At 46.3% G+C, this 27,872-nt stretch overlaps 1 protein-coding gene across 2 annotated transcripts; it reads right to left on the bottom strand.

Moving 5' to 3' along the window:
- Nucleotides 1-845: 845 nt before the first annotated feature.
- On the bottom strand, nucleotides 846-27,026 carry stk3 (serine/threonine kinase 3 (STE20 homolog, yeast)). 2 transcript variants are annotated; one of them, XM_045213171.1, is made up of 11 exons: nucleotides 26,827-27,026; nucleotides 23,201-23,281; nucleotides 22,878-23,006; nucleotides 21,777-21,891; nucleotides 21,467-21,631; nucleotides 20,830-20,997; nucleotides 20,475-20,612; nucleotides 19,979-20,098; nucleotides 8,473-8,674; nucleotides 3,731-3,915; nucleotides 846-1,299 (listed from the first exon to the last, which is right to left on the bottom strand). In XM_045213171.1, exons 1-11 carry the CDS (start codon nucleotides 26,847-26,849, stop codon nucleotides 1,138-1,140), a joined length of 1,488 nt encoding a protein of 495 aa, XP_045069106.1. In that variant the 5' UTR covers nucleotides 26,850-27,026; the 3' UTR covers nucleotides 846-1,137. The 2 variants fall into 2 exon arrangements, with proteins under 2 accessions (XP_045069106.1, XP_045069107.1); XM_045213172.1 differs by having other exon boundaries at nucleotides 846-1,296.
- Nucleotides 27,027-27,872: the final 846 nt, after the last annotated feature.

The raw sequence follows: 27,872 nt of genomic DNA, 5'->3' as shown, positions 1-27,872 counted from the left end.
TCTCCCTTGGTCAGGTCTCTCCTCTCCCTTGGTCAGGTCTCTCCTCTCCCTTGGCCAGGTCTCTCCTCTCCCTTGGTCAGGTCTCTCCTCTCCCTGGGTCGGGTCTCTCCTCTCCCTGGGTCAGGTCTCTCCTCTCCCTCGGTCAGGTCTCTCCTCTCCCTTGGTCAGGTCTCTCCTCTCCCTGGGTCAGGTCTCTCCTCTCCCTGGGTCAGGTCTCTCCTCTCCCTCGGCCAGGTCTCTCCTCTCCCTCGGCCAGGTCTCTCCTCTCCCTCGGTCAGGTCTCTCCTCTCCCCTTGGTCGGGTCTCTCCTCTCCCTGGGTCGGGTCTCTCCTCTCCCTGGGTCAGGTCTCTCCTCTCCCTGGGTCAGGTCTCTCCTCTCCCTCGGTCAGGTCTCTCCTCTCCCTTGGTCAGGTCTCTCCTCTCCCTGGGTCAGGTCTCTCCTCTCCCTGGGTCAGGTCTCTCCTCTCCCTTGGCCAGGTCTCTCCTCTCCCTTGGTCAGGTCTCTCCTCTCCCTGGGTCAGGTCTCTCCTCTCCCTGGGTCAGGTCTCTCCTCTCCCTTGGTCAGGTCTCTCCTCTCCCTTGGTCAGGTCTCTCCTCTCCCTTGGCCAGGTCTCTCCTCTCCCTTGGTCAGGTCTCTCCTCTCCCCTTGGTCGGGTCTCTCCTCTCCCTGGGTCGGGTCTCTCCTCTCCCTGGGTCAGGTCTCTCCTCTCCCTCGGTCAGGTCTCTCCTCTCCCTTGGTCAGGTCTCTCCTCTCCCTGGGTCAGGTCTCTCCTCTCCCTGGGTCAGGTCTCTCCTCTCCCTTGGTCAGGTCTCTCCTCTCCCTGGGTCAGGTCTCTCCTCTCCCTTGGTCAGGTCTCTCCTCTCCCTTGGCCAGGTCTCTCCTCTCCCTTGGCCAGGTCTCTCCTCTCCCTGGGTCAGGTCTTAACAGCCTTCTCTAAGGTCCTCAGCAGTTCTGCTGTCAGAGTGCTGATCTAGCATCAGCTTTGCCTTGTGACAATAAAACATCTATTTAATAGTATTTTTAAGCAATAAGATTACATGGTAAGTGAACAACCTTAGCCTAGATCAGCACTCCTGAATCTGAGACGCAGTCTGAAAACGGGCCCAGGTCAGAATGTCTTCCTCAGGTCAGGCTCTTCAGAAGTTCTGCTGTCTGCGTTTCTTTGCGTCCATTGCGTCGAGGATGGGTTGTCTCTTGGCGGTGTAACGCTGTCGGAGCTCTTCGATCTCTCGTTCCATCATGGGGTCCAGAGCCGTCAGACGCTGCTGCAGCTCCTCAAAGTCAAGGTTCTTTAGCTGCTTAGACAGAGAACACACACACACACACACACACACACAACGCAGGGAGACACACACAGGGACGCAGACAGACAGAGAACACACACACACACACACACACACACACACACACACACACACACACACACACACACACACACACACACACACATACAGAGGGAGAGAGGCAACTTTAGAACCAGAGATGCAGTCACATGACTATTGATCCCAGAGATGCAGTCACATGACTATTGATCCCAGAGATGCAGTCACATGACTATTGATCCCAGAGATGCAGTCACATGACTATTGATCCCAGAGATGCAGTCACATGACTATTGATCCCAGAGATGCAGTCACATGACTATTGATCCCAGAGATGCAGTCACATGACTATTGATCCCAGAGATGCAGTCACATGACTATTGATCCCAGAGATGCAGTCACATGACTATTGATCGCAGAGATGCTGTCACATGACTATTGATCCCAGAGATGCTGCCACATGACTATTGATCCCAGAGATGCTGTCACATGACTATTGATCGCAGAGATGCTGTCACATGACTATTGATCCCAGAGATGCTGCCACATGACTATTGATCCCAGAGATGCTGTCACATGACAATGGATCCCAGAGATTCTATTCCAGTACTATTGGTCATTTAATTAAAATACTATTGTGATTCTAGATGTAGTTCTATGGACGGTTCCATATGTTCAGTACCAGTCAAAAGTTTGGACACACCTACTCATTCCAGGGTTTTTCTTTATTTTTACTATTTTCTACATTGTAGAATAATAGTGAAGACATCAAAACTATGAAATAACACATATGGAATCATGTAGTAACCAAAAAAGTGTTAAACAAATCAAAATATATTTTAGATTCTTCAAAGTAGCCATCCTTTGCCTTTATGACATATTTGCACTCTCTTGACATTCTCTCAACCAGCTTCATGAGGTAGTCACCTGGAATGCATTTCAATTAACAGGTGTGCCTTGTTAAAAGTACATTTGTGGATTTTTTTCCCTTATTTATGTGTTTGAGCCAATCAGCTGTATTGTGACAAGGTAGGGGGGTATACAGAAGATAGACCTATTTGGTAAAAGACCAAGACCATATTATGGAATGAACAGCTCAAATAGAAACGACAGTAATTACTTTAAGATATGAAGGTCAGTCAATACAGAAAATCACAAAAACCATCAAGCGCTATGATGAAACTGGCTCTCATGAGGACCAACACAGGAAAGGAAGACCCAGAGTTACCTCTGCTGCAGAGGATACGTTCATTAGAATTACCAGCCTCAGATTGCAGCCCAAATAAATGCCTCACAGAGTTCAATTAACAGACGCATCTCAACATCAACTGTTCAGAGGAGACTGTGTGAATCAGGCCTGCATGGTCGAATTGCTGCAAAGAAACCACTACTATAGGACACCAATAATAATAAGAGACTTGCTTGTGCCAAGAAACACGAGTAATGGACATTAAACTGGTGTCCAAATTGGAGATTTTTGGTTCCAACCGCCGTGTCTTTGTGAGATGCAGAGTAGGTGAACGGAAGATCTCTGCATGTGTGGTTCCCACCGTGAAGCATGGAGGAGGAGGTGTTATGGTGTGATGGTGCTATGCTGGTGACACTGTCAATGATTTATTTAGAATTCAAGGCACTCTTAACCAGCATGGCTACCACAGCATTCTGCAGCGATACGCCATCCCATCTGGTTTGGGCTTAGTGGGACTATCATTTGTTTTTCAACAGGACAATGACCCAACACACCTCCAGGCTGTGTAAGGGTTATTTTACCAAGAAGGAGAGTGATGGAGTGCTGCATCAGATGGCCTGGCCTCCGCAATCACCCGACCTGAACCCAAATGAGATGGTTTGGGATGAGTCGACGGCAGAGTGAAGGAAAAGCAGCCAACAAGTGCTCCGAATATGTGGGAACTCCTTCAAGACTGTTGGAAAAGCATTCCAGGTGAAGCTGGTTGAGAGAATGCCAAGAGTGTGCAATGCTGTCATCAAGGCAAAGGGTGGCTATTTGAAGAATCTAAAATATAACATATTTTGATTAGTTTAACACTTTTTTGGTTACTACATGATTCCATATGTGTTATTTCATAGTTTTGATGTCTTCACTATTATTCTACAATGTAAAAATAGTAAAAATAAAGAAAAACCCTTGAGTAGGTGTTCTAAAACATTTGATTTGTAGTGTAGTTCTATGGATGGTTCCAGATGTAGTTCTATGGATGGTTCTAGATATAGTTCTATGGATGGTTCTAGATATAGTTCTATGGATGGTTCTAGATATAGTTCTATGGATGGTTCTAGATGTAGTTCTATGGATGGTTCTAGATATAGTTCTATGGATGGTTCTAGATATAGTTCTATGGATGGTTCTAGATGTAGTTCTATGGCTGGGTGATGGGGTGTAACTCACAAAGTCAAAGTCTCCGTCCTGAGGAACCTTCCAGTTGTCAGGGAAGACGTTCTTAGCCTGGCTGATGTGATAGCCTGGATCCTGCTGCTGGTTATGGTTATAGCTCTCCTGTTGGACCTTAGAGTCCTGCTTGTCAAAGTAGTCCATGAAGGAGGGTCTCAGGGCCTGCTGGGGGGTGGGGTGTCCTGGGGAGAGAGGAAACAATTACTTTTCTATATAAACCTTGAGAAAGTATTCATACCCCTTGACTTATTCCACATTTTGTTGTTTCAGCCTGAATTCAAAATGGATTCAATTGATGTTTTTCTCACCCATCTACACACAATACCCCATAATGACAAAAGTCAAAGACGTCTTTAGAAATTTTTGCAAATGTATTGAAAATGAAATCCAGTAATATTACATTTATATAAGTATTCACACCCCCTAGTCAATAGTTTGTAGAAGCACTTTTGGTGGCGATTACAGCTTTGAGTTGTCTTGGGTATGTCTGAAAAGCAATCTTCAAGTCTTTCCACAGATTCAATGGGATTCAAGTCTGGGTTCTGGCTGGGCCACTCAAGGACTTTCACATCCTTGTTCTGAAGCCATTCGAGCGTTGCTTTGGCTGTATGCTTGGGGTCACTGTCCTGTTGGAACGTAAATCTTCGCCCCAGAAGGTTCTCATCAAGGACTTGCCTGTATTTGTGTATTTGCCTGTGTATATCAATGACGTCGCTCTTGCTGCTGGTGACTCTCAGATCCACCTCTACGCAGACGACACCATTTTGTATACATCTGGCCCTTCATTGGACACTGTGTTAACAAACCTCCAAACGAGCTTCAATTCCATACAACACTCCTTCAGTAGCCTCCAACTGCTCTTAAACACTAGTAAAACTAAATGCATGCTCTTCAACCGAACGCTGCTTGCACCCGCCCACCCGACTAGAATCACTACTCTAGACGGGTCTGACCTAGAGTATGTGGACAACTACAAATATCTAGGTGTCTGGTTAGACTGTAAACTCTCCTTCCAGACTCACATTAAGAATCTCCAATCCAAAGTTAAATCTAGAATCGGTTTCCTATTTCGCAACAAAGCCTCCTTCACTCATGCTGCCAAACATGCCCTCGTAAAACTGACTATCCTACCGATCCTTGACTTCGGCGATGTCATTTACAAAATAGCCTCCAACACTCTACTCAGCAAATTGGATGTTGTCTATCACAGTGCCATCCGTTTTGTCTCCAAAGCCCCATATAATACACACCACTGTGACCTGTACGCTCTTGTTGGCTGGTCCTCACTACATATTCGTCGCCAAACCCACTGGCTCCAGGCCATCTATAAATCACTGCTAGGCAAATCCCCGCCTTATCTTAGCTCATTGGTCACCATAGCAACACCCACCCGTAGTCTGCGCTCCAGCGGGTATATCTCACTGGTCATCCCCAAAGCCAACACCTCCTTTGGCCGCAATTCCTTCCAGTTCTCTGCTGCCAATGACTGGAACAAATTGCAAAAATCTCTGAAGCTGAAGACACTTATCTCCCTCACTAACTTTAAGCATCAGTTGTCAGAGCACCTTACCGATCACTGCACCTGTACACAGCCCATCTGAAATTAGCCCGCCCAACTACCTCATCCCTATATTGTTATTTATTTTGCTCATTTGTACCCCAGTATCTCTATTTGCACATCATCTCTTGCACATCTATCATTCCAGTGTTAATACTAAATTGTAATTATTTTGCACTATAGCCTATTTTATTGCCTTACCTCCATAACTTGCTAAATTTGCACACTGTATATTATATGTATTTCTGTTGTATTTTTGACTTTGTTTTGTTTTACCCCATATGTAACTCTGTGTTGTTGTTTTTATCGCACTGCTTTGCTTTATCTTGGCTCCATTCATTGTTCCCTCTATCCTTACCAGTCTCCCAGTCCCTGCTGCTGAAAAGCATCCCCATAGCGTGATGCTGCCAACCACCATGCTTCACGGTATGGATGGTGTTAGACAGGTGATAAGCTGTGCCTGGTTTTCTCCAGACATAGCGCTTTGCATTCAGGCCAAAGAGTTACATTTTTGTCTCATCAGACCACAGAATATTTTGCCTTATGCTCAGTCTTTCATGTGACTTTTTGCAAACTCCAGGCATGCAGCCATGTGACTTTTCCTCAGGAAAGGCCAGATTGGTGAAGTGCTGTAGAGACGGTTGTCCTTCTGGCAGGCCACTTGCTCCGTTTGGTCGGACGGCCAGCTCTAGCCAGAGTCTGGGTAGTTCTATATTTTGTCCATTTCCCAGTGATTGAGACCACTGTGCTCTTGGAAACTTTCAACACAATTCTATCTCTGCGATATACGGACAGTTCCTTGGACTTCATGGTATAGTTTCTGCTCTGACATGCACTGTCAACTGGGGAAATGTGGATGCACCTGAGCTCAATTTGGAGTGTCATTATAGTTGAAGTCGGAAGTTTACATACACTTAGGTTGGAGTCATTAAAACTAGTTTTTCAACCACTCCACACATTTCTTGTTAAACTATAGTTTTGGCAAGTCGGTTAGGACATCTACTTTGTGCATGACAAGTAATTTTTCCAACAATTGTTTACAGACAGATTATTTCACTCATAATTCACTGTATCACAATTCCAGTGGGTTAGAAGTTTACATACACTAAGTTGACTGTGCCTTTAAACAGCTTGGAAAATTCCAGAAAATGATTTCATGGCTTTAGAAGCTTCTGATAGGCTAATTGACATCATTTGAGTCAATTGGGGTGTACCTGTGGATGTATTTCAAGGCCTACCTTCAAACTCAGTGCCTCTTTGCTTGACATCATGGGAAAATCAAAAGAAATCAGCCAAGACCTCAGAAATTTTTTTGTAGACCTCCACAAGTCTGGTTCATCCTTTGGAGCAATTTCCAAATGCCTGAAGGTACCACGTTCATCTGTACAAACAATAGTATGCTAGTATAAACACCATGGGACCACGCAGCCATCATACCGCTCAGGAAGGAGACGCATTCTGTCTCCTGGAGATGAACGTACTTTGGTGCGAAAAGTGCAAATCAATGCCAGAACAGCAGCAAAGGACCTTGTGAAGATGCTGGAGGAAACAGGTACAAAAGTATCTATATCCACAGGTCCTGAGGTTTGCGGTTTAAGTCTGTCCACGTGCATTATCATGTGTCAAATAAAATAGAAATATGGATCACAAAAACTAGATATTAATGTCAGCTACAGACCTATAATAAAAGAGGTCTGGATTTGGAGTCACCCTCAAAATTAAAGTGGAAAACCACACTACAGGCTGATCCAACTTTGATGTAATGTCCTTAAAACAAGTCAAAATGAGGCTCAGTAGTGTGTGTGGCCTCCACGTGCCTGTATGACCTCCCTACAACGCCTGGGCATGCTCCTGATGAGGTGGCGGATGGTCTCCTGAGGGATCTCCTCCCAGACCTGGACTAAAGCATCCGCCAACTCCTGGACAGTCTGTGGTGCAACGTGGCGTTGGTGGATGGAGCGAGACATGATGTCCCAGATGTGCTCAATTGGATTCAGGTCTGGGGAACGGGCAGGCCAGTCCATAGCATCAATGCCTTCCTCTTGCAGGAACTGCTGACACACTCCAGCCACATGAGGTCTAGCATTGTCTTCCATTAGGAGGAACCCAGGGCCAACCGCACCAGCATATGGTCTCACAAGGGGTCTGAGGATCTCATCTCGGTACCTAATGGCAGTCAGGCTACCTCTGGCGAGCACATGGAGGGCTGTGCGGCCCCCCAAAGAAATGCCACCCCACACCATGACTGACCCACCGCCAAACCGGTCATGCTGGAGGATGTTGCAGGCAGCAGAACGTTCTCCACGGCGTCTCCAGACTCTGTCACGTCTGTCACATGTGCTCAGTGTGAACCTGCTTTCATCTGTGAAGAGCACTGGGCGGCAGTGGCGAATTTGCCAATCTTGGTGTTCTCTGGCAAATGCCAAACGTCCTGCACGGTGTTGGGCTGTAAGCACAACCCCCACCTGTGGACGTCGGGCCCTCATACCACCCTCATGGAGTCTGTTTCTGACCGTTTGAGCAGACACATGCACATTTGTGGCCTGCTGGAGGTCATTTTGCAGGGCTCTGGCAGTGCTCCTCCTGCTCCTCCTTGCACAAAGGCGGAGGTAGCGGTCCTGCTGCTGGGTTGTTGCCCTCCTACGGCCTCCTCCACGTCTCCTGATGTACTGGCCTGTCTCCTGGTAGCGCCTCCATGCTCTGGACACTACGCTGACAGACACAGCAAACCTTCTTGCCACAAATCGTATTGATGTGCCATCCTGGATGAGCTGCACTACCTGAGCCACTTGTGTGGGTTGTAGACTCCGTCTCATGCTACCACTAGAGTGAAAGCACCGCCAGCATTCAAAAGTGACCAAAACATCAGCCAGGAAGCATAGGAACTGAGAAGTGGTCTGTGGTCACCACCTGCAGAACCATTCCTTTATTGGGGGTGTCTTGCTAATTGCCTATAATTTCCACCTGTTGTCTATTCCATTTGCACAACAGCATGTGAAATGTATTGTCAATCAGTGTTGCTTCCTAAGTGGACAGTTTGATTTCACAGAAGTGTGATTGACTTGGAGTTACATTGTGTTGTTTAAGTGTTCCCTTTATTTTTTTGAGCGGTGTATATAAACTAAATGATCACAATATGTTAGTTATAGCCTACGGTACCATCCTGACAAGCTGTACTCACTCCTCATGGAGCCTTCATCGTTGTCCTCCTCCTCATCATCACTGTTGATGACCATGGTTCCCAGGTCTGCCTCTAACATGGTGCTGCCGTGCTCTATCATGGTCTGAGCTCCGTCGCTCATGGTGCTGGCAGCTCTCATGGTGCCAGCCCCCTCTGATCCAGACTTCACCATGGTGTGGGAGTCCACCTCCACCTCCTCCTCCTGGACACAGAGAGAGGAGACTTACTTCTAAAAGGTATTTTTACTCCAGCAGTTGGACAGTAAGTTACTTGGATTCATTCATACAGTGCCTTCAGAAAGTATAATATAATAATAATAATATGCCATTTAGCAGACGCTTTTATCCAAAGCGACTTACAGTCATGCGTGCATAAATTTTTTTGTACTCACACTCCTTAACTTTTTCCACATTTTGTTGTGTTACAGCCGGAATTTAAAATGGATTAAATTGAGATTTTGTTTCACTGGCCTTCACACAATACCCCACAATGTCAAAGTGCAATTGTGTTTTTAAACATTTTCCTAATTAATAAAAAATGAAAAGCTGAAAAGCTGAAATGTCTTCAGTCAACAAGTATTCAACCCCTTTGTTATGGCAAGCCTAAATAAGTTCAGGAGTAAACATTTGCTTAACAAGTTACATAAGTTGCATGGACTCACTCTTTGTGCAGTAATAGTGTTTAACATTATTTTTGAATGACTGCCTCATCTCTGTACCCCACACATACAATTATCTGTAAGGTCCCTCAGTCGGGGAAGGGAATTTCAAACACAGGTTAAACCACAAAGACCAGGGAGGTTTTCCAATGCCTCGCAAAGGACACCTATTGGTAGATGGGTAAAAAAAAAAGCAGATATTGAATATCCCTTTGAGCATTGTGAAGTTATTACACATTGGATGGTGTATCAATACACATGGGATGGTGATATGATGTTTTTATGGTGTAATGATGTCATGTCATAGTATCGTGGGGAACAGAGCTACTAGATAAGTGGTGAGGAGACAGAAAGTCTATATTCATCTTGAACTTCTCAATACCAGAAACTCATCATAACAGATGGTGTATCAATACATTTATTTTTATTTTATTTCACCTTTATTTAACCAGGTAAACCAGTTGAGAACAAGTTCTCATTTACAACTGCGACCTGGCCAAGATAAAGCAAAGCAGTGCGATAAAAACAACAACACAGAGTTACATATGGGGTAAAACAAAACAAAGTCAAAAATACAACAGAAATACATATATATACAGTGTGTGCAAATTTAGCAAGTTATGGAGGTAAGGCAATAAAATAGGCTATAGTGCAAAATAATTACAATTAGTATTAACACTGGAATGATAGATGTGCAAGAGATGATGTGCAAATAGAGATACTGGGGTGCAAAAGAGCAAAAATAAATAACAATATGGGGATGAGGTAGTTGGGTGGGCTAATTTCAGATGGGCTGTGTACAGGTGCAGTGATCGGTAAGGTGCTCTGACAACTGATGCTTAAAGTTAGTGAGGGAGATAAGTGTCTCCAGCTTCAGAGATTTTTGCAATTTGTTCCAGTCATTGGCAGCAGAGAACTGGAAGGAATTGCGGCCAAAGGAGGTGTTGGCTTTGGGGATGACCAGTGAGATATACCCGCTGGAGCGCAGACTACGGGTGGGTGTTGCTATGGTGACCAATGAGCTAAGATAAGGCGGGGATTTGCCTAGCAGTGATTTATAGATGGCCTGGAGCCAGTGGGTTTGGCGACGAATATGTAGTGAGGACCAGCCAACAAGAGCGTACAGGTCACAGTGGTGGGTAGTATATGTGGCTTTGGTGACAAAACTGATGGCACTGTGATAGACTACATCCAATTTGCTGAGTAGAGTGTTGGAGGCTATTTTGTAAATGACATCGCCGAAGTCAAGGATCGGTAGGATAGTCAGTTTTACGAGGGCATGTTTGGCAGCATGAGTGAAGGAGGCTTTGTTGCGAAATAGGAAACCAATTCTAGATTTAACTTTGGATTGGAGATTCTTAATGTGAGTCTGGAAGGAGAGTTTACAGTCTAACCAGACACCTAGGTATTTGTAGTTGTCCACATACTCTAGGTCAGACCCGTCGAGAGTGGTGATTCTAGTCGGGTGGGCGGGTGCCAGCAGCGTTCGGTTGAAGAGCATGCATTTAGTTTTACTAGTGTTTAAGAGCAGTTGGAGGCTACTGAAGGAGTGTTGTATGGAATTGAAGCTCGTTTGGAGGTTTGTTAACACAGTGTCCAATGAAGGGCCAGATGTATACAAAATGGTGTCGTCTGCGTAGAGGTGGATCTGAGAGTCACCAGCAGCAAGAGCGACGTCATTGATATACACAGAGAAAAGAGTCGGCCCAAGAATTGAACCCTGTGGCACCCCCATAGAGACTGCCATAGGTCCAGACAACAGGCCCTCCGATTTGACACATTGAACTCTATCTGAGAAGTAGTTGGTGAACCAGGCGAGGCAGTCATTTGAGAAACCAAGGCTATTTAGTCTGCCAATAAGAATGCGGTGGTTGACAGAGTCGAAAGCCTTGGCCAGGTCAATGAAAACGGCTGCACAGTACTGTCTATTATCGATCGCGGTTATAATATCGTTTAGGACCTTGAGCGTGGCTGAAGTGCACCCATGACCAGCTCAGAAACCGGATTGCATAGCGGAGAAGGTACGGTGGGATTCGAAATGGTCGGTGATCTGTTTGTTGACTTGGCTTTCAAAAACTTTTTGAAAGGCAGGGCAGGATGGATATGGGTCTGTAACAGTTTGGATCTAGAGTGTCACCCCCTTTGAAGAGGGGGGATGACCGCGGCAGCTTTCCAATCTCTGGGGATCTCAGACGTTACGAAAGAGAGGTTGAACAGGCTAGTAATAGGGGTTGCGACAATTTCGGCGGCTAGTTTTAGAAAGAAAGGGTCCAGATTGTCTAGCCCAGATGATTTGTAGGGGTCCAGATTTAGCAGCTCTTTCAGAACATCAGCTGTCTGGATTTGTGTGAAGGAGAAGCGGGGGGGGCATGGGCAAGTTGCAGCGGAGGGTGCAGAGCTGGTGGCCGGGGTAGTGGTAGCCAGGTGGAAAGCATGGCCAGCCGTAGCAAAATGCTTGTTGAAATTCTCGATTATTGTAGATTTATTGGTGGTGACAGTGTTTCCTAGCCTCAGTGCAGTGGGCAGCTGGGAGGAAGTGCTCTTATTTTCCATGGACTTTACAGTGTCCCAAAACTTTTTGGAGTTAGTGCTACAGGATGCAAATTTCTGTTTGAAAAAGTTAGCCTTTGCTTTCCTAACTGCTTGTGTATATTGGTTCCTAACTTCCCTGAAAAGTTGCATATCGCGGGGGCTATTTGATGCTAATGCTGTACGCCACAGGATGTTTTTGTGCTGGTCAAGTCTGAGGAGAACCATGGGCTATATCTGTTCTTAGTTCTGTATTTTTTGAATGGGGCATGTCTATTTAAGATTGAGAGGAAATTACTTTTGAAGAACAACCAGGCATCCTCTACTGACGGAATGAGATCTATATCCATCCAGGATACCTGGGGCAGGTCAATTAGGAAGGCCTGCTCGCTGAAGTGTTTTTGGGAGCGTTTGACAGTGATGAGGGGTGGTCGTTTGACCGCGGACCCGTTACGGACGCAGGCAATAAGGCAGTGATCGCTGAGATCCTGGTTGAAGACAGCGGAGGTGTATTTAGAGGGTAAGTTAGTCAGGATGATATCTATGAGGGTACCCATGTTTACGGATTTAGGGTTGTACTTGGTAGGTTCGTTGATAATTTGTGTGAGATTGAGGGCATCTAGTTTAGATTGTAGGATGGCCGGGGTGTTAAGCATATCCCAGTTTAGGTCACCAAGCAGTACGAACTCTGAGGATAGATGGGGGGCAATCAATTCACATATGGTGTCCAGGGCACAGCTGGGGGCTGAGGGGGGTCTGTAGCAAGCGGCAACAGTGAGAGATTTATTTCTGGAAAGGTGGATTTTTAGAAGTAGAAGCTCAAACTGTTTGGGCACAGACCTGGATAGTATGATGGAGCTCTGCAGGCTATCTCTACAGTAGATTGCAACTCCACACCCTTTGGCAGTTCTATCTAGACGGAAAATTTTATATAAATACACCCAGTCACTACAAAGATACAGGCATCCTTCCTAACTCAGTTGCCGGAGAGGAAGGAAACCGCTCAGGGATTTCACCATGAGGCCAATGGTGACTTTAAAAACAGTTACAGAGATTAATGGCTGTGATAGGAGAAAACTGAGGATGGATCAACAACATTGTAGTTACTCCACAATACAAACCTAATTCACACTGAGAAAAGGAAGCCTGTACAGAATACAAATATTCCAAAACATGCATCCTGTTTGCAACAAGGCACTAAAGTAATACTGCAATTCACTTTGTCCTGAATACAAAGCATTGTTTGGGGCAAATCCAACACAACACATTACTGAGTACCTCTCTCCATATTTCCAAGCATGGTGGTGGCTGCATCATGGCAAGACTTGAAAATGGTTGTCTAGCGATGAACAACAACCAACTTGACAGTGTTTTCATATTTTTTTTAAAGAATGGGCAAATGTTTCACAATCCAGGTGTAGAAAGCTTAGACTTACCCAGCAAGACTCACAGCTGTCATCGCTGCCAACGGTGATTCTACAAAGTTTTGACTCGGGTGGGAATACTTACAGTGCCTTCGGAAAGTATTCAGACCCCTTGACTTCTTCCACATTTTATTACAGCCTTATTCCCTCTCATCAATTTACACACAATACCCCATAATGATGCTGCCACCACCATGCTTCACCGTAGGGATGGTATTGGCCAGGTGATGAGCGGTTCCTGGTTTCCTCCAGACGTGACGCTTGGCATTCAGGCCAAAAAGAGTTCAATCTTTGTTTCATCCGACCAGAGAATCTTGTTTCTCATGATCAGAGTCCTTTAGGTGACTTTTGGCAAACTCTAAGCGGGCTGTCATGTGCCTTTTACTGAAGAGTGGCTTCCATCTAGCCACTCTACCATAAAGGCTTGATTGGTGGAATGCTGCAGAGATGGTTGTCCTTCTGGAAGATTCTCTCATCTCCACAGAGGAACTCTGGAGCTCTGTCAGAGTGACCATCGGGTTCTTGGTCACCTCCCTGACCAAGGCCCTTCTCCACCGATTGCTCAGGTTGGCCGGGCGGCCAGCTCTAGGAAGAGTCTTGGTGGTTCCAAACTTCTTCCATTTAAGAATGATGGAGGCCACTGTGTTCTTGGGGACCTTCAAGGCTGCAGAAATGTTTTGGGACCATTCCCCAGATCTGTGCCTCAACACAATCCTGTCTTGGAGCTCTACGGACAATTCCTTCGACCTCATGGCTTGGTTTTTGCTCTGACATGCAATGTCAACTGTGGGACCTTATCTAGACAGGTGTGTGCCTTTCCAAATCATGTCCAATCAATTGAATTTACCACAGATGGACTCCAATCAAGTTGTAGAAACATCTCAAGGATGATCAATGGAAACAGGATGCACCTAAGCTCAATTTCGAGTCTCATAGCAAAGAGTCTGAATACTTACGTAAATGAGATATTTCTGTATTTCATTTTCAATCAATTTGCTAACATTACTAAAAACATGTTTCCACTTTGTCATTATGGGTAGTGGGTGTAGATTGGTGAGAAAAACATCAATTGAATCCATTTTGAATTCAGGCTGAAACAACAAAATGTGGAATAAGTCAAGGGGTATGAATACTTTCTGAAGACACTGTACTTCCATTCATATTTTCAACTGGTACCGGGGAACCTTCAAGACGAGTCTAGGCAGATTGGCGGTACCGACTTCAGACGAGTCCCGTGACCTTGTGGTGGTCATAGACCGATCTTCGGGTTGTCTCAGTCTGACAAACAACGCTGTAGCTCGGCCACCTTCCACCGCTGTAGCTCGGCCACCTTCCACCGCTGTAGCTCGGCCACCTTCCACCGCTGTAGCTCAGCCACCTTCCACCGCTGTAGCTCGGCCACCTTCCACCGCTGTAGCTCGGCCACCTTCCACCGCTGTAGCTCGGCCACCTTCCACCGCTGTAGCTCGGCCATCTTCCACCGCTGTAGCTCGGCCACCTTCCACCGCTGTAGCTCGGCCACCTTCCACCGCTGTAGCTCGGCCACCTTCCACCGCTGTAGCTCGGCCACCTTCCACCGCTGTAGCTCGGCCACCTTCCACCGCTGTAGCTCGGCCACCTTCCACCGCTGTAGCTCGGCCACCTTCCACCGCTGTAGCTCGGCCACCTTCCACCGCTGTAGCTCGGCCACCTTCCACCGCTGTAGCTCGGCCACCTTCCACCGCTGTAGCTCGGCCACCTTCCACCGCTGTAGCTCGGCCACCTTCCACCGCTGTAGCTCGGCCACCTTCCACCGTAGATGCGGAAGGCCGCCATTGGCGGATGTGGTGGATTGAGAAAGAGCCCACGGATCTCTGGTTTAAAACAGACGGATGTTGATGCAGATGTTTTTATTATGCTAATTCGATTTCTGCAGGGGCTCAGACATCGACTGTAGGGGGTTAAAGGGCGTGTGTGTCTCAGTCACCAGATCTCAAGCCAATTGAACACTTATGGGAGATTCTGGAGTGGCGACAGAGAGCGTTTTCCACCACCATCAACAAAACACCAAATGATGGACTTTCTTGTGGAAGAATGGTGTTGCATCCCTCCAATAGAGTTCGATACCCTTGTAGAATCTATGCCAAGGAGCACTGAAGCTGTTCTGGCGGCTCGTCGTGGCCCAACGTCCTGTTCTGGCCCAACGCCCTGTTCTGGCCCATGGTGGCCCAACGCCCTGTTCTGGCCCAACGTCCTATTAAGCCACTTTATGTTGGCGTTTCCTTTATTTTGGCAGTTACCTGTAGCTTCTATGTGAAGGAAGTGTCGAGGTCAGCTGTTGTCGTCTGGCTCTAGCTAATGGCTGCAGTCGTTAGGGTAAACCTTCCATGACCAAATGAAGATACCTTTCTTTGCCTGTTCAGCGGACTGACGTTAGCCAACTATTAATAAGAGAAGTTTCATTGGTGTCGTATTGGCTTAGATGTGAGCATCAACCAATCCCTACTTGTAGTAGTGACTATCATCAGGACCATAATGCACCTAGAAGACGAGCCATTAAGGCAGCTTGGTGTATATGTCTGCACCCAGCTGCTTTAATGGCTGTGTCCTGTGTCCATAGATCCCAGACTAGACTATACGTACAGAGTCCTCCTCCTCCAGCTCTCTCTATCCCAGACTAGACTATACGTACAGAGTCCTCCTCCTCCAGCTCTCTCTATCCCAGACTAGACTATACGTACAGAGTCCTCCTCCTCCAGCTCTCTCTATCCCAGACTAGACTATACGTACAGAGTCCTCCTCCTCCAGCTCTCTCTATCCCAGACTAGACTATACGTACAGAGTCGTGTCCTGTGTCCATAGATCCCAGACTAGACTATACGTACAGAGTCCTCCTCCTCCAGCTCTCTCTATCCCAGACTAGACTATACGTACAGAGTCGTGTCCTGTGTCCATAGATCCCAGACTAGACTATACGTACAGAGTCCTCCTCCTCCAGCTCTCTCTATCCCAGACTAGACTATACGTACAGAGTCGTGTCCTGTGTCCATAGATCCCAGACTAGACTATACGTACAGAGTCCTCCTCCTCCAGCTCTCTCTATCCCAGACTAGACTATACGTACAGAGTCCTCCTCCTCCAGCTCTCTCTATCCCAGACTAGACTATACGTACAGAGTCCTCCTCCTCCAGCTCTCTCTATCCCAGACTAGACGTACAGAGTCCTCCTCCTCCAGCTCTCTCTATCCCAGACTAGACTATACGTACAGAGTCCTCCTCCTCCAGCTCTCTCTATCCCAGACTAGACTATACGTACAGAGTCCTCCTCCTCCAGCTCTCTCTATCCCAGACTAGACTATACGTACAGAGTCGTGTCCTGTGTCCATAGATCCCAGACTAGACTATACGTACAGAGTCCTCCTCCTCCAGCTCTCTCTATCCCAGACTAGACTATACGTACAGAGTCGTGTCCTGTGTCCATAGATCCCAGACTAGACTATACGTACAGAGTCCTCCTCCTCCAGCTCTCTCTATCCCAGACTAGACTATACGTACAGAGTCGTGTCCTGTGTCCATAGATCCCAGACTAGACTATACGTACAGAGTCCTCCTCCTCCAGCTCTCTCTATCCCAGACTAGACTATACGTACAGAGTCCTCCTCCTCCAGCTCTCTCTATCCCAGACTAGACTATACGTACAGAGTCCTCCTCCTCCAGCTCTCTCTATCCCAGACTAGACTATACGTACAGAGTCCTCCTCCTCCAGCTCTCTCTATCCCAGACTAGACGTACAGAGTCCTCCTCCTCCAGCTCTCTCTATCCCAGACTAGACTATACGTACAGAGTCCTCCTCCTCCAGCTCTCTCTATCCCAGACTAGACTATACATACAGAGTCCTCCTCCTCCAGCTCTCTCTATCCCAGACTAGACTATACGTACAGAGTCCTCCTCCTCCAGCTCTCTCTATCCCAGACTAGACTATACGTACAGAGTCCCTCCTCCTCCAGCTCTCTCTATCCCAGACTAGACTATACGTACAGAGTCGTGTCCTGTGTCCATAGATCCTAGACTAGACTATACGTACAGAGTCCTCCTCCTCCAGCTCTCTCTATCCCAGACTAGACTATACGTACAGAGTCATGTCCTGTGTCCATAGATCCTAGACTATACGTACAGAGTCCTCCTCCTCCAGCTCTCTCTATCCCAGACTAGACTATACGTACAGAGTCGTGTCCTGTGTCCATAGATCCCAGACTAGACTATACGTACAGAGTCCTCCTCCTCCAGCTCTCTCTATCCCAGACTAGACTATACGTACAGAGTCGTGTCCTGTGTCCATAGATCCCAGACTAGACTATACGTACAGAGTCCTCCTCCTCCAGCTCTCTCTATCCCAGACTAGACTATACGTACAGAGTCCTCCTCCTCCAGCTCTCTCTATCCCAGACTAGACTATACGTACAGAGTCCTCCTCCTCCAGCTCTCTCTATCCCAGACTAGACTATACGTACAGAGTCCTCCTCCTCCAGCTCTCTCTATCCCAGACTAGACTATACGTACAGAGTCCTCCTCCTCCAGCTCTCTCTATCCCAGACTAGACTATACGTACAGAGTCCTCCTCCTCCAGCTCTCTCTATCCCAGACTAGACTATACGTACAGAGTCCTCCTCCTCCAGCTCTCTCTATCCCAGACTAGACTATACATACAGAGTCCTCCTCCTCCAGCTCTCTCTATCCCAGACTAGACTATACGTACAGAGTCCTCCTCCTCCAGCTCTCTCTATCCCAGACTAGACTATACGTACAGAGTCGTGTCCTGTGTCCATAGATCCTAGACTAGACTATACGTACAGAGTCCTCCTCCTCCAGCTCTCTCTATCCCAGACTAGACTATACGTACAGAGTCGTGTCCTGTGTCCATAGATCCTAGACTATACGTACAGAGTCCTCCTCCTCCAGCTCTCTCTATCCCAGACTAGACTATACGTACAGAGTCCTCCTCCTCCAGCTCTCTCTATCCCAGACTAGACTATACGTACAGAGTCGTGTCCTGTGTCCATAGATCCTAGACTATACGTACAGAGTCCTCCTCCTCCAGCTCTAGCTCTCTCTATCCCAGACTAGACTATACGTACAGAGTCGTGTCCTGTGTCCATAGATCCCAGACTAGACTATACGTACAGAGTCCTCCTCCTCCAGCTCTCTCTATCCCAGACTAGACTATACGTACAGAGTCGTGTCCTGTGTCCATAGATCCTAGACTAGACTATACGTACAGAGTCCTCCTCCTCCAGCTCTCTCTATCCCAGACTAGACTATACGTACAGAGTCGTGTCCTGTGTCCATAGATCCTAGACTATACGTACAGAGTCCTCCTCCTCCAGCTCTCTCTATCCCAGACTAGACTATACGTACAGAGTCGTGTCCTGTGTCCATAGATCCTAGACTATACGTACAGAGTCCTCCTCCTCCAGCTCTCTCTATCCCAGACTAGACTATACGTACAGAGTCCTCCTCCTCCAGCTCTCTCTATCCCAGACTAGACTATACGTACAGAGTCCTCCTCCTCCAGCTCTCTCTATCCCAGACTAGACTATACGTACAGAGTCGTCCTCCTCCAGCTCTCTCTATCCCAGACTAGACTATACATACAGAGTCCTCCTCCTCCAGCTCTCTCTATCCCAGACTAGACTATACGTACAGAGTCCTCCTCCTCCAGCTCTCTCTATCCCAGACTAGACTATACGTACAGAGTCCTCCTCCTCCAGCTCTCTCTATCCCAGACTAGACTATACGTACAGAGTCCTCCTCCTCCAGCTCTCTCTATCCCAGACTAGACTATACGTACAGAGTCCTCCTCCTCCAGCTCTCTCTATCCCAGACTAGACTATACGTACAGAGTCCTCCTCCTCCAGCTCTCTCTATCCCAGACTAGACTATACGTACAGAGTCCTCCTCCTCCAGCTCTCTCTATCCCAGACTAGACTATACGTACAGAGTCCTCCTCCTCCAGCTCTCTCTATCCCAGACTAGACTATACGTACAGAGTCGTCCTCCTCCAGCTCTCTCTATCCCAGACTAGACTATACGTACAGAGTCCTCCTCCTCCAGCTCTCTCTATCCCAGACTAGACTATACGTACAGAGTCCTCCTCCTCCAGCTCTCTCTATCCCAGACTAGACTATACGTACAGAGTCCTCCTCCTCCAGCTCTCTCTATCCCAGACTAGACTATACGTACAGAGTCCTCCTCCTCCAGCTCTCTCTATCCCAGACTAGACTATACGTACAGAGTCCTCCTCCTCCAGCTCTCTCTATCCCAGACTAGACTATACGTACAGAGTCGTGTCCTGTGTCCATAGATCCCAGACTAGACTATACGTACAGAGTCCTCCTCCTCCAGCTCTCTCTATCCCAGACTAGACTATACGTACAGAGTCCTCCTCCTCCAGCTCTCTCTATCCCAGACTAGACTATACGTACAGAGTCCTCCTCCTCCAGCTCTCTCTATCCCAGACTAGACTATACGTACAGAGTCCTCCTCCTCCAGCTCTCTCTATCCCAGACTAGACTATACGTACAGAGTCGTGTCCTGTGTCCATAGATCCTAGACTAGACTATACGTACAGAGTCCTCCTCCTCCAGCTCTCTCTATCCCAGACTAGACTATACGTACAGAGTCGTGTCCTGTGTCCATAGATCCCAGACTAGACTATACGTACAGAGTCCTCCTCCTCCAGCTCTCTCTATCCCAGACTAGACTATACGTACAGAGTCCTCCTCCTCCAGCTCTCTCTATCCCAGACTAGACTATACGTACAGAGTCCTCCTCCTCCAGCTCTCTCTATCCCAGACTAGACTATACGTACAGAGTCCTCCTCCTCCAGCTCTCTCTATCCCAGACTAGACTATACGTACAGAGTCCTCCTCCTCCAGCTCTCTCTGCTGCTCCTGCTGTCTCTTAGCCTTCATCTCCATGGACTCAGTGATCAGGTCTCTCAGGATGGTGACTGGCTTGGCTGCCGTGATGAACGGATGCTACAGGAGAGATGGAGAGGAGGAAGTCAGTCAGTTGATGAAGCTCCACATGCCTGTCAGTGGTTTTATATGTTGGTAGACGAAGTGACATCACAGACAGTCAAATGGCAAGGTGCTACGAGAAGATGAGCTGGACAAGATGACAGACTGTGCTTTTATACGAATATACAGGAGTCTGTCTGTCTGTCTGTCTGTCTGTCTGTCTGTCTGTCCCACCTGTAGTTGTCTGTCTGTCTGACCTGTAGTTGTCTGTCTGTCTGCCTGCCTGCCTGTCTGTCTGTCTGTCTGCCTGTCTGTCTGTCTGCCTGTCTGCCTGTCTGTCTGTCTGCCTGCCTGTCTGTCTGTCTGTCTGTCTGTCTGTCTCTCTGTCTCTCACCTGTAGTAGCAGTGTGGCTGTAGCTCTCTGTTCTGGGTTCTTCACCAGACATTTCTTTACAAAGTGTGTGAAGTCGTCTGTCCACAGCTCAGGCTTCCTGAACGTAGGAGGTGGGTTGGTTGGGATCATGAAAATAGCCTGATAGAGAGAGAGAACACCTGGTGAAGCAGGTAGCATGGAAGACCTCTGGAAACCCCCCCCCCCCCACCTCTCTGATTCAGAGGGGTTGGGTTGAATACAGAAGACACATTTAGGTTGAATGCAGTCAGTTGTCCAACTGACTAGGTAATTATGAACATCAACATGAAGCCTGACCACCCTGCATCTGGTCCGTCCTGCCCAGACTCGGACTCACCCTCATGGGATGTATATCAGCGTAGGGAGGTTTGCCCTCAGCCATCTCTATAGAGGTGATGCCCAGGGACCAGATGTCTGCCACACAGTTATATCCTATCTCCTGGATGACCTCTGGAGCCATCCAGAACGGAGTCCCGATCACCGTGTTCCGCTTTGCCATCGTGTCCTAGACAGAATAATATGAATATTATATCATCTATATATATAAACTGATTCACTGCTACAATCACAACAATCAAGTCAAGGATAAAAACTCCTGATAAAACTGACACCAGATGACATCATCAGACAGTCAGAATTCACTTCATAAAAGAGAGAGTTGAAGACAGACAGACAGACAGGCAGAAAGACAGGCAGGCAGACAGACAGGCAGACAGGGAGGCAGGCAGGCAGACAGGGAGGCAGGCAGGCAGACAGACAGACAGACAGACAGGCAGGGAGGCAGGCAGAAAGACAGGCAGACAGACAGACAGACAGACAGACAGACAGACAGAGAGAGAGACAGGCAGGCAGACAGACAGACAGGCAGACAGACAGGCAGACAGACAGGCAGACAGACAGACAGGCAGACAGACAGACAGGCAGACAGACAGACAGGCAGGCAGGCAGACAGACAGACAGGCAGACAGACATACCGTGAGTTGTCCCGCTACTCCAAAGTCAGCCAGCTTGGCATGGCCGTCTGTGTTGAGGAGAATGTTGCCTGCCTTGATGTCTCTGTGGATCTTCCTCATGAAATGCAGATACTCCAGACCTTTCAATGTGGACTTGAGGATGGTGGCTATCTCATCCTCTGTGAGCTATACAAGAGGAGATTATAGAAATGATTCATTCTGATAATTCAGTAGTCTATGAATACACATTCAAAACATGACCAATGAATGGTAAAAGGTTACTGAAGCACCAAAGGTAATCTTCATTCTCACACTGAGACAATATACTGACCGTCTTGTTGCGTAGTCTGATGATGTCTGAAACAGAGCCGGCTCCACAGTACTCCATCACTATCCACAGGTCTGTGTTCTTAAAGTAGCTGCCATAGTACTTCACCACATAGGGACTGGACATGGGAATAAAAGGCAGTGAACAAACACATGTTGGTGAACTTAGGTGAGCAAACAGAGTGTGGTACTGGATGCAGTATATTGAAGATAGCCATGTGATTACAGAGGAGGAGACTATTCTCCTCCCACAGCCTCTGGAGACATGCTAGCTCTGCCTGATGAAAGTCTGGCCCAGAGAGTCTCACAGCCTCTGGATTCTTGGTCCTCTGTAGCTCAGCTGGTAGAGCACGGCGCTTGTAACGCCAAGGTAGTGGGTTCGATCCCCGGGACCACCCATACACAAAAAAAATGTATGCACGCATGACTGTAAGTCGCTTTGGATAAAAGCGTCTGCTAAATGGCATATTATTATTATATATATTATTATTATTATTATTATTACATGCTAGCTCTGCCTGATGACAGTCTGGCCCAGAGAGTCTCACAGCCTCTGGAGACATGCTAGCTCTGCCTGATGACAGTCTGGCCCAGAGAGTCTCACAGCCTCTGGAGACCTGCTAGCTCTGCCTGATGACAGTCTGGCCCAGAGAGTCTCACAGCCTCTGGAGACCTGCTAGCTCTGCCTGATGAAAGTCTGGCCCAGAGAGTCTCAGCCTCTGGAGACATGCTAGCTCTGCCTGATGAAAGTCTGGCCCAGAGAGTCTCACAGCCTCTGGAGACCTGCTAGCTCTGCCTGATGAAAGTCTGGCCCAGAGTCTCACAGCCTCTGGAGACCTGCTAGCTCTGCCTGATGAAAGTCTGGCCCAGAGAGTCTCACAGCCTCTGGAGACATGCTAGCTCTGCCTGATGAAAGTCTGGCCCAGAGAGTCTCACAGCCTCTGGAGACATGCTAGCTCTGCCTGATGAAAGTCTGGCCCAGAGAGTCTCACAGCCTCTGGAGCCATTCTAGCTCTGCCTGATGAAAGTCTGGCCCAGAGAGTCTCACAGCCTCTGGAGACATGCTAGCTCTGCCTGATGAAAGTCTCTCATACATACAGAGTACCTGTCACACTGCTGCATGATGGATATCTCCTTGATGATCTCCTGGAGGTCTGACTCAACAGGCACCTGTTTGATAGCCACCACCTGGCCCGACTCCTTATGGATGGCTTTAAACACACTGCCATAGGACCTGGAGGAGATAGAGACAGACAGTGGAAATGATGCACTGAGTACCAAAGACCAGGATCCTGTGTTACATATTAGTGGTTCCATCAGCCATTTCATAAATAATCTAGTCATTGTTATAACGTCCATTTACATGAACATCTCTTTACTTTCATTATAAGTCATATTCAGGTTATAATGATGAATGAATATTCTCACCCTTCACCAAGTTTTTCCAGAACATCAAAGACCTCCTCTGGTTGTTTTGTGAGACTGTCTTCACTCAGTTTCTTCAGCTTGCTGTGGAGGCAGAGCATCAACAACACATTTACATTTACGTCATTTAGCAGACACTCTTATCCAGAGCCACTTACAGTTAAGCAATAGAATGAATTGAACGGGCATCCCCATTCAAGTCAATGATGGAATAATGGGAGGACTGTCAGCCATTTACTTCAGGAACAAGATCATCCACATGTATCGATCACATTTTGACTACTACTGTAGAACTTTGTTCTGAAGCTGTATCCGTACCCATTGGATGCAGTGATCACAATATAGTGGCTATATCCAGGAAAGACAAAGTTCCAACAGCTGGGCCTAAAATAGTATATAAGAGATCATACAAAAGATTCTGCTGTGACTCATATGTGGATTATGTAAAAAATATTTTTGGGTCTGATGTGATTAATAAGGAGCATCCAGATGCTGCACTTGATGAGTTTATGAAATTGCTTCTTCCAGTTATTGATAAACATGCACCTGTTAAGAAACGGACTGTTAGAGCTGTTAAGGCTCCATGGATTGATGAGGAATTAAAAAACTGTCTGGTTGAAAGAGACGGGGCAAAAGGAGGGGCTAATAAGTCTGGCTGCACATCTGACTGGTTGACTTACTGCAAATAGAGAAATGATGTGACTAAACTCAACAAAAAGAAGAAGAATAAACTCTATTATGAAACCAAGATCAATGATATAAAGAATGATGGAAAAAAAAAACTTGAGTACTTATGGGCAGAAAGACAAATTCGACTCCATCTTTCATCGAATCAGATGGCTTATTCATCACAAATCCATTTGATGTTGCCAATTATTTTAATGATTACTTCATTGGGAAAGTGGGCAAACTTAGGCAGGAAATGCCAACAATGAACAGGAAGCCATCATATTCATGCATAAAAAAAACTAATAATGAAAGAAAAGCATTGCAAGTTTGAATTTTGTAAAGTTAGTGTGGGAGAGGTGTGAAAATTATTGTATCGATCAATAATGACCAACCTCCTGGCATTGACAACTTAGATGGAAAGCTACTGAGGATGGTAGCTGACTCTATGGCCACTCCTATCTGTCATATCTTTAATCTGAGCCTAGAGGAAAGTCTTCATCCTCAGGCCTGGAGGGAAGCCAAAGTCATTCCGCTACCCAAGAGTGGTAAAGCTGCCTTTACTGGTTCTAACAGCAGACCTATCAGCTTGCTCAGAGTTTTCTTTAATGGAATCTTCTCTAATGTCAAACATGTAAAGTGGTGTACCACAGGGCAGCTCTCTAGGCCCTCTACTCTTTTCTATTTTCACCAATGACTTGCCACTGGCATTAAACAAAGCATGTGTGTCCATGTATGCTGATGATTCAACCATATACGCATGAATTCACTGAAACCCTTAACAAAGAGTTGCAGTCTGTTTTGGAATGGTTGGCCAGTAATAAACTGGTCCTGAACATCTCTACAACTAAGAGCATTGTATTTGTTACAAATCATTCCCTAAGTTCTAGACCTCAGCTGAATCTGGTAATGAATGGTGTGGCTGTTGAACAAGTTGAGGAGACTAAATTACTTGGCATTTCCTTAGATTGTAAACTGTCATGTTCAAACATATAGATGCAATGGTTGTAAAGATGGGGAGAGGTCTCTCCGTAATAAAGAGATGCTCTGCTTTTTTGACACCACACTCCAAAAAGAAAGTCCTGCAGGCTCTAGTTTTGTCTTGATTATTGTCCAGTGATATGGTCGAGTGCTGCAAAGAAAGACCTAGTTAAGCTGCAGCTGGCCCAGAACAGAGCGGAAGGTCTTGCTCTTCATTGTAATCAGAGGGCTGATATTAATACTATGCATGCCAGTCTCTCTTGGCTAAGAGTTAAGGAGAGACTGACTGTATCACTTCTTCTTTTTATAAGAAACATTAATTTGTTGAAAATCCCAAATGGTTTGCATAGTCAATTTACACACAGCTCTGACACACACACTTACCCCACCAGGGGTCTTTTCGAAGTCCCCAAATCCAGAACTAATTCAAGAAAGCGTACAGCATTATATAGCGCCATTATTGCATGAAACTCCGTTCCATCTCATATTGCTCAAATAAACAGCAAACCTGGTTTCAAAAACCAGATAAAGCAACACCTCACGGCACAACGCCTCTCCCCTATTTGACCAAGATAGTTTGTGTGTATGTATTGACATGTAGGCTACGTGTGGTTTAAAAATGTATGTAGTTCTGTCCTTGAGGTGTTCTTGTCTATTAATGTTCTGTATTATGTCATGTTTCATGTTCTGTGTGGACACCAGGAAGAGTAGCTGATCCTAATAAAATACCAAACACCAAAAATGTTGAGTGTAGCCATGCCAGGAAGTAAAAGCAGGAGGTGTACCCTTCAATCTGTGCTGTCATTTGTTCAGTCAACTCAACTGACATTACAAAAAAATACATTCCATTGCATGAGCCACATCTGTTAACATCATTTGAATGAGAATTCAATATTACCATGGAAATCCAGCATCAGTTGATAGGCCATTTCAAATTACCATGGAAATTGCATCACAATAACAGGCAGCCATTGCGAGTGTATCCTTGAGTTTACCAGTGAAATTGCCAGGGTTAGAGCAAAGATTTTTTATAACTAACCCAAGACAGACCACAGCCTGTTGTTTCCAATGGGAGCAAATTAATCATAGTAGGCAGAACAAGAAAGGAGGTGGGCAGAGCCGAGCATGAGCTAGCGAGAGCCTATTGGCACATTCTAGCATGTATTTACTTATTTTCGTTAGGAACACCTACTCTGTGAAGTGCGAGTGTGCAATAACTCAATTCGCCCTTGCACTCCTAAACAACACACTTTTTTGAAACTTTGGCAAAGGGTAAAGTCTACAAAACACTTAGGCCACTCTGTTCGTAACATTCTAGTTTTGGAAACAGAAAACTGTAGAGATCAACTCTTTCATCAATGAGAAAATTAGCAGAATATCGTCCAAAATCAATTTCTGCTACTGGGCTTCCACTCACTACCATTATTTGTTAATGAGCGGAAACGCCAACCGGATGCTTCACATTTATACATCCGGTAAAATATCTGTCTCATTGTTCTATCTGTGGCTAGAGGTTCCAAGCCCGTTCTATTCATTCTATTTCTATGGCATCAACAACAGACTGGAATTGTGGCACTGGGTCTACAGGGAGTTTTATATAATTTATGCTAAAGTAGCTAGCTAGCTTTTCAGGCAAAACCAAAAGTAAACATTACAATAACACACAATTGTCAGTTAACGTTAGTTTCTGTCTAGCTAGACAACTAGCTAACGGTAGCTAGCTAGTAGTTAGTTAAATGAAGGATATGTAATACATCTCTACTAGTTAGATAACTAACGTTACAAGTCAAAGTGGTGACGCTAACGTTAGCTAGCTATCTTATAAGAAATTACAAATATTGTTAGCAAACTTGCTAACGTGGCTAGCTAGTTAACTACAGCCACAGATTGAAAAATATTTGCTATAGCTGTCAAGGCTAATTTAGCGAGCTAACTAACGTACTTGAATTCTACTTTTCCAAGCGAATCAAACGTACACACACCTTTTGGGCGCTGTCGGCTCCATGGTTTACAACTTCAGATAATCTCCCTTGAGTTTACAAATGCTGAACTATAACAAAATCAGAATACTATTTGTAATGTTTTCATTCTTTGTTGTCGTTGTTTTCAGGCAAGTTAGCCAGCTGAATCCTATTCGGTTGTGCCGTGTGTCATGGCGCTTACATCAACAGAACAGTGCCTTCTGCTTTCTTCTTCTTCGGTGGGTTTTATGACTACAACCCCAAAAGGTGTATTGCTGCCACCAGCTGGACGGGGTTGAAAAAACAAGGTAAAAAGAAAACCCATACGTGATGGGGAATACTAACTTAATCCACTCAAATAAAAATAGTACATAGACAAAAAACTAAACTAAACTTCTTCCTTCCTTTAGGGCCTGAGAGGGTGGTATTTTATTTTTTAAATTTTTTTGGGTCACTTAGCAGACGCTCTTATCCAGAGCGACTTACAGGAGCAATTAGGGTTAAGTGCCTTGCTCAAGGGCACATCGACAGATTTTTCACCTAGTCGGCTCGGGGATTAGAACCAGCGACCTTTCAGTTTCTGGCACAACGCTCTTACCCACTAAGCTACCTGCCGCCCATATGGTATGGTATGGCTTGTGACAATACATTTTACATTTACGTCATTTAGCAGACACTCTTATCCAGAGCGACTTACAGTTAGTGAGTGCATACATTATTTATATTTTTTCATACTGGCCCCCCGTGGTAATCGAACCCACAACCCTGGCGTTGCAAACGCCATGCTCTATCAACTGAGCTACATCCCTGCCGGCCATTCCCTCCCCTACCCTGGACGACGCTGGGCCAATTGTGCGCCGCCCCATGGGTCTCCTGGTCGCAGCCGGCTACGACAGAGCCTGGATTCTAACCAGGATCTCTAGTGGCACAGCTAGCACTGCAATGCAGTGCCTTAGACCACTGCGCCACTCGGGAGACACGATACTCCATGCAACTCCGGCGAGAAGTCTTTCAGTCCCAGGAACCGCTGATCCACAATTACATCTATCTTCCTGGACTTCCTCGAT

This window comes from Coregonus clupeaformis, unplaced genomic scaffold, assembly GCF_020615455.1.
Source record: "Coregonus clupeaformis isolate EN_2021a unplaced genomic scaffold, ASM2061545v1 scaf0085, whole genome shotgun sequence".
Lineage (NCBI taxonomy): Eukaryota > Metazoa > Chordata > Actinopteri > Salmoniformes > Salmonidae > Coregonus > Coregonus clupeaformis.
Note: the sequence above shows the minus strand (reverse complement) of the source record. Positions and strands in the feature narration are given on the sequence as shown.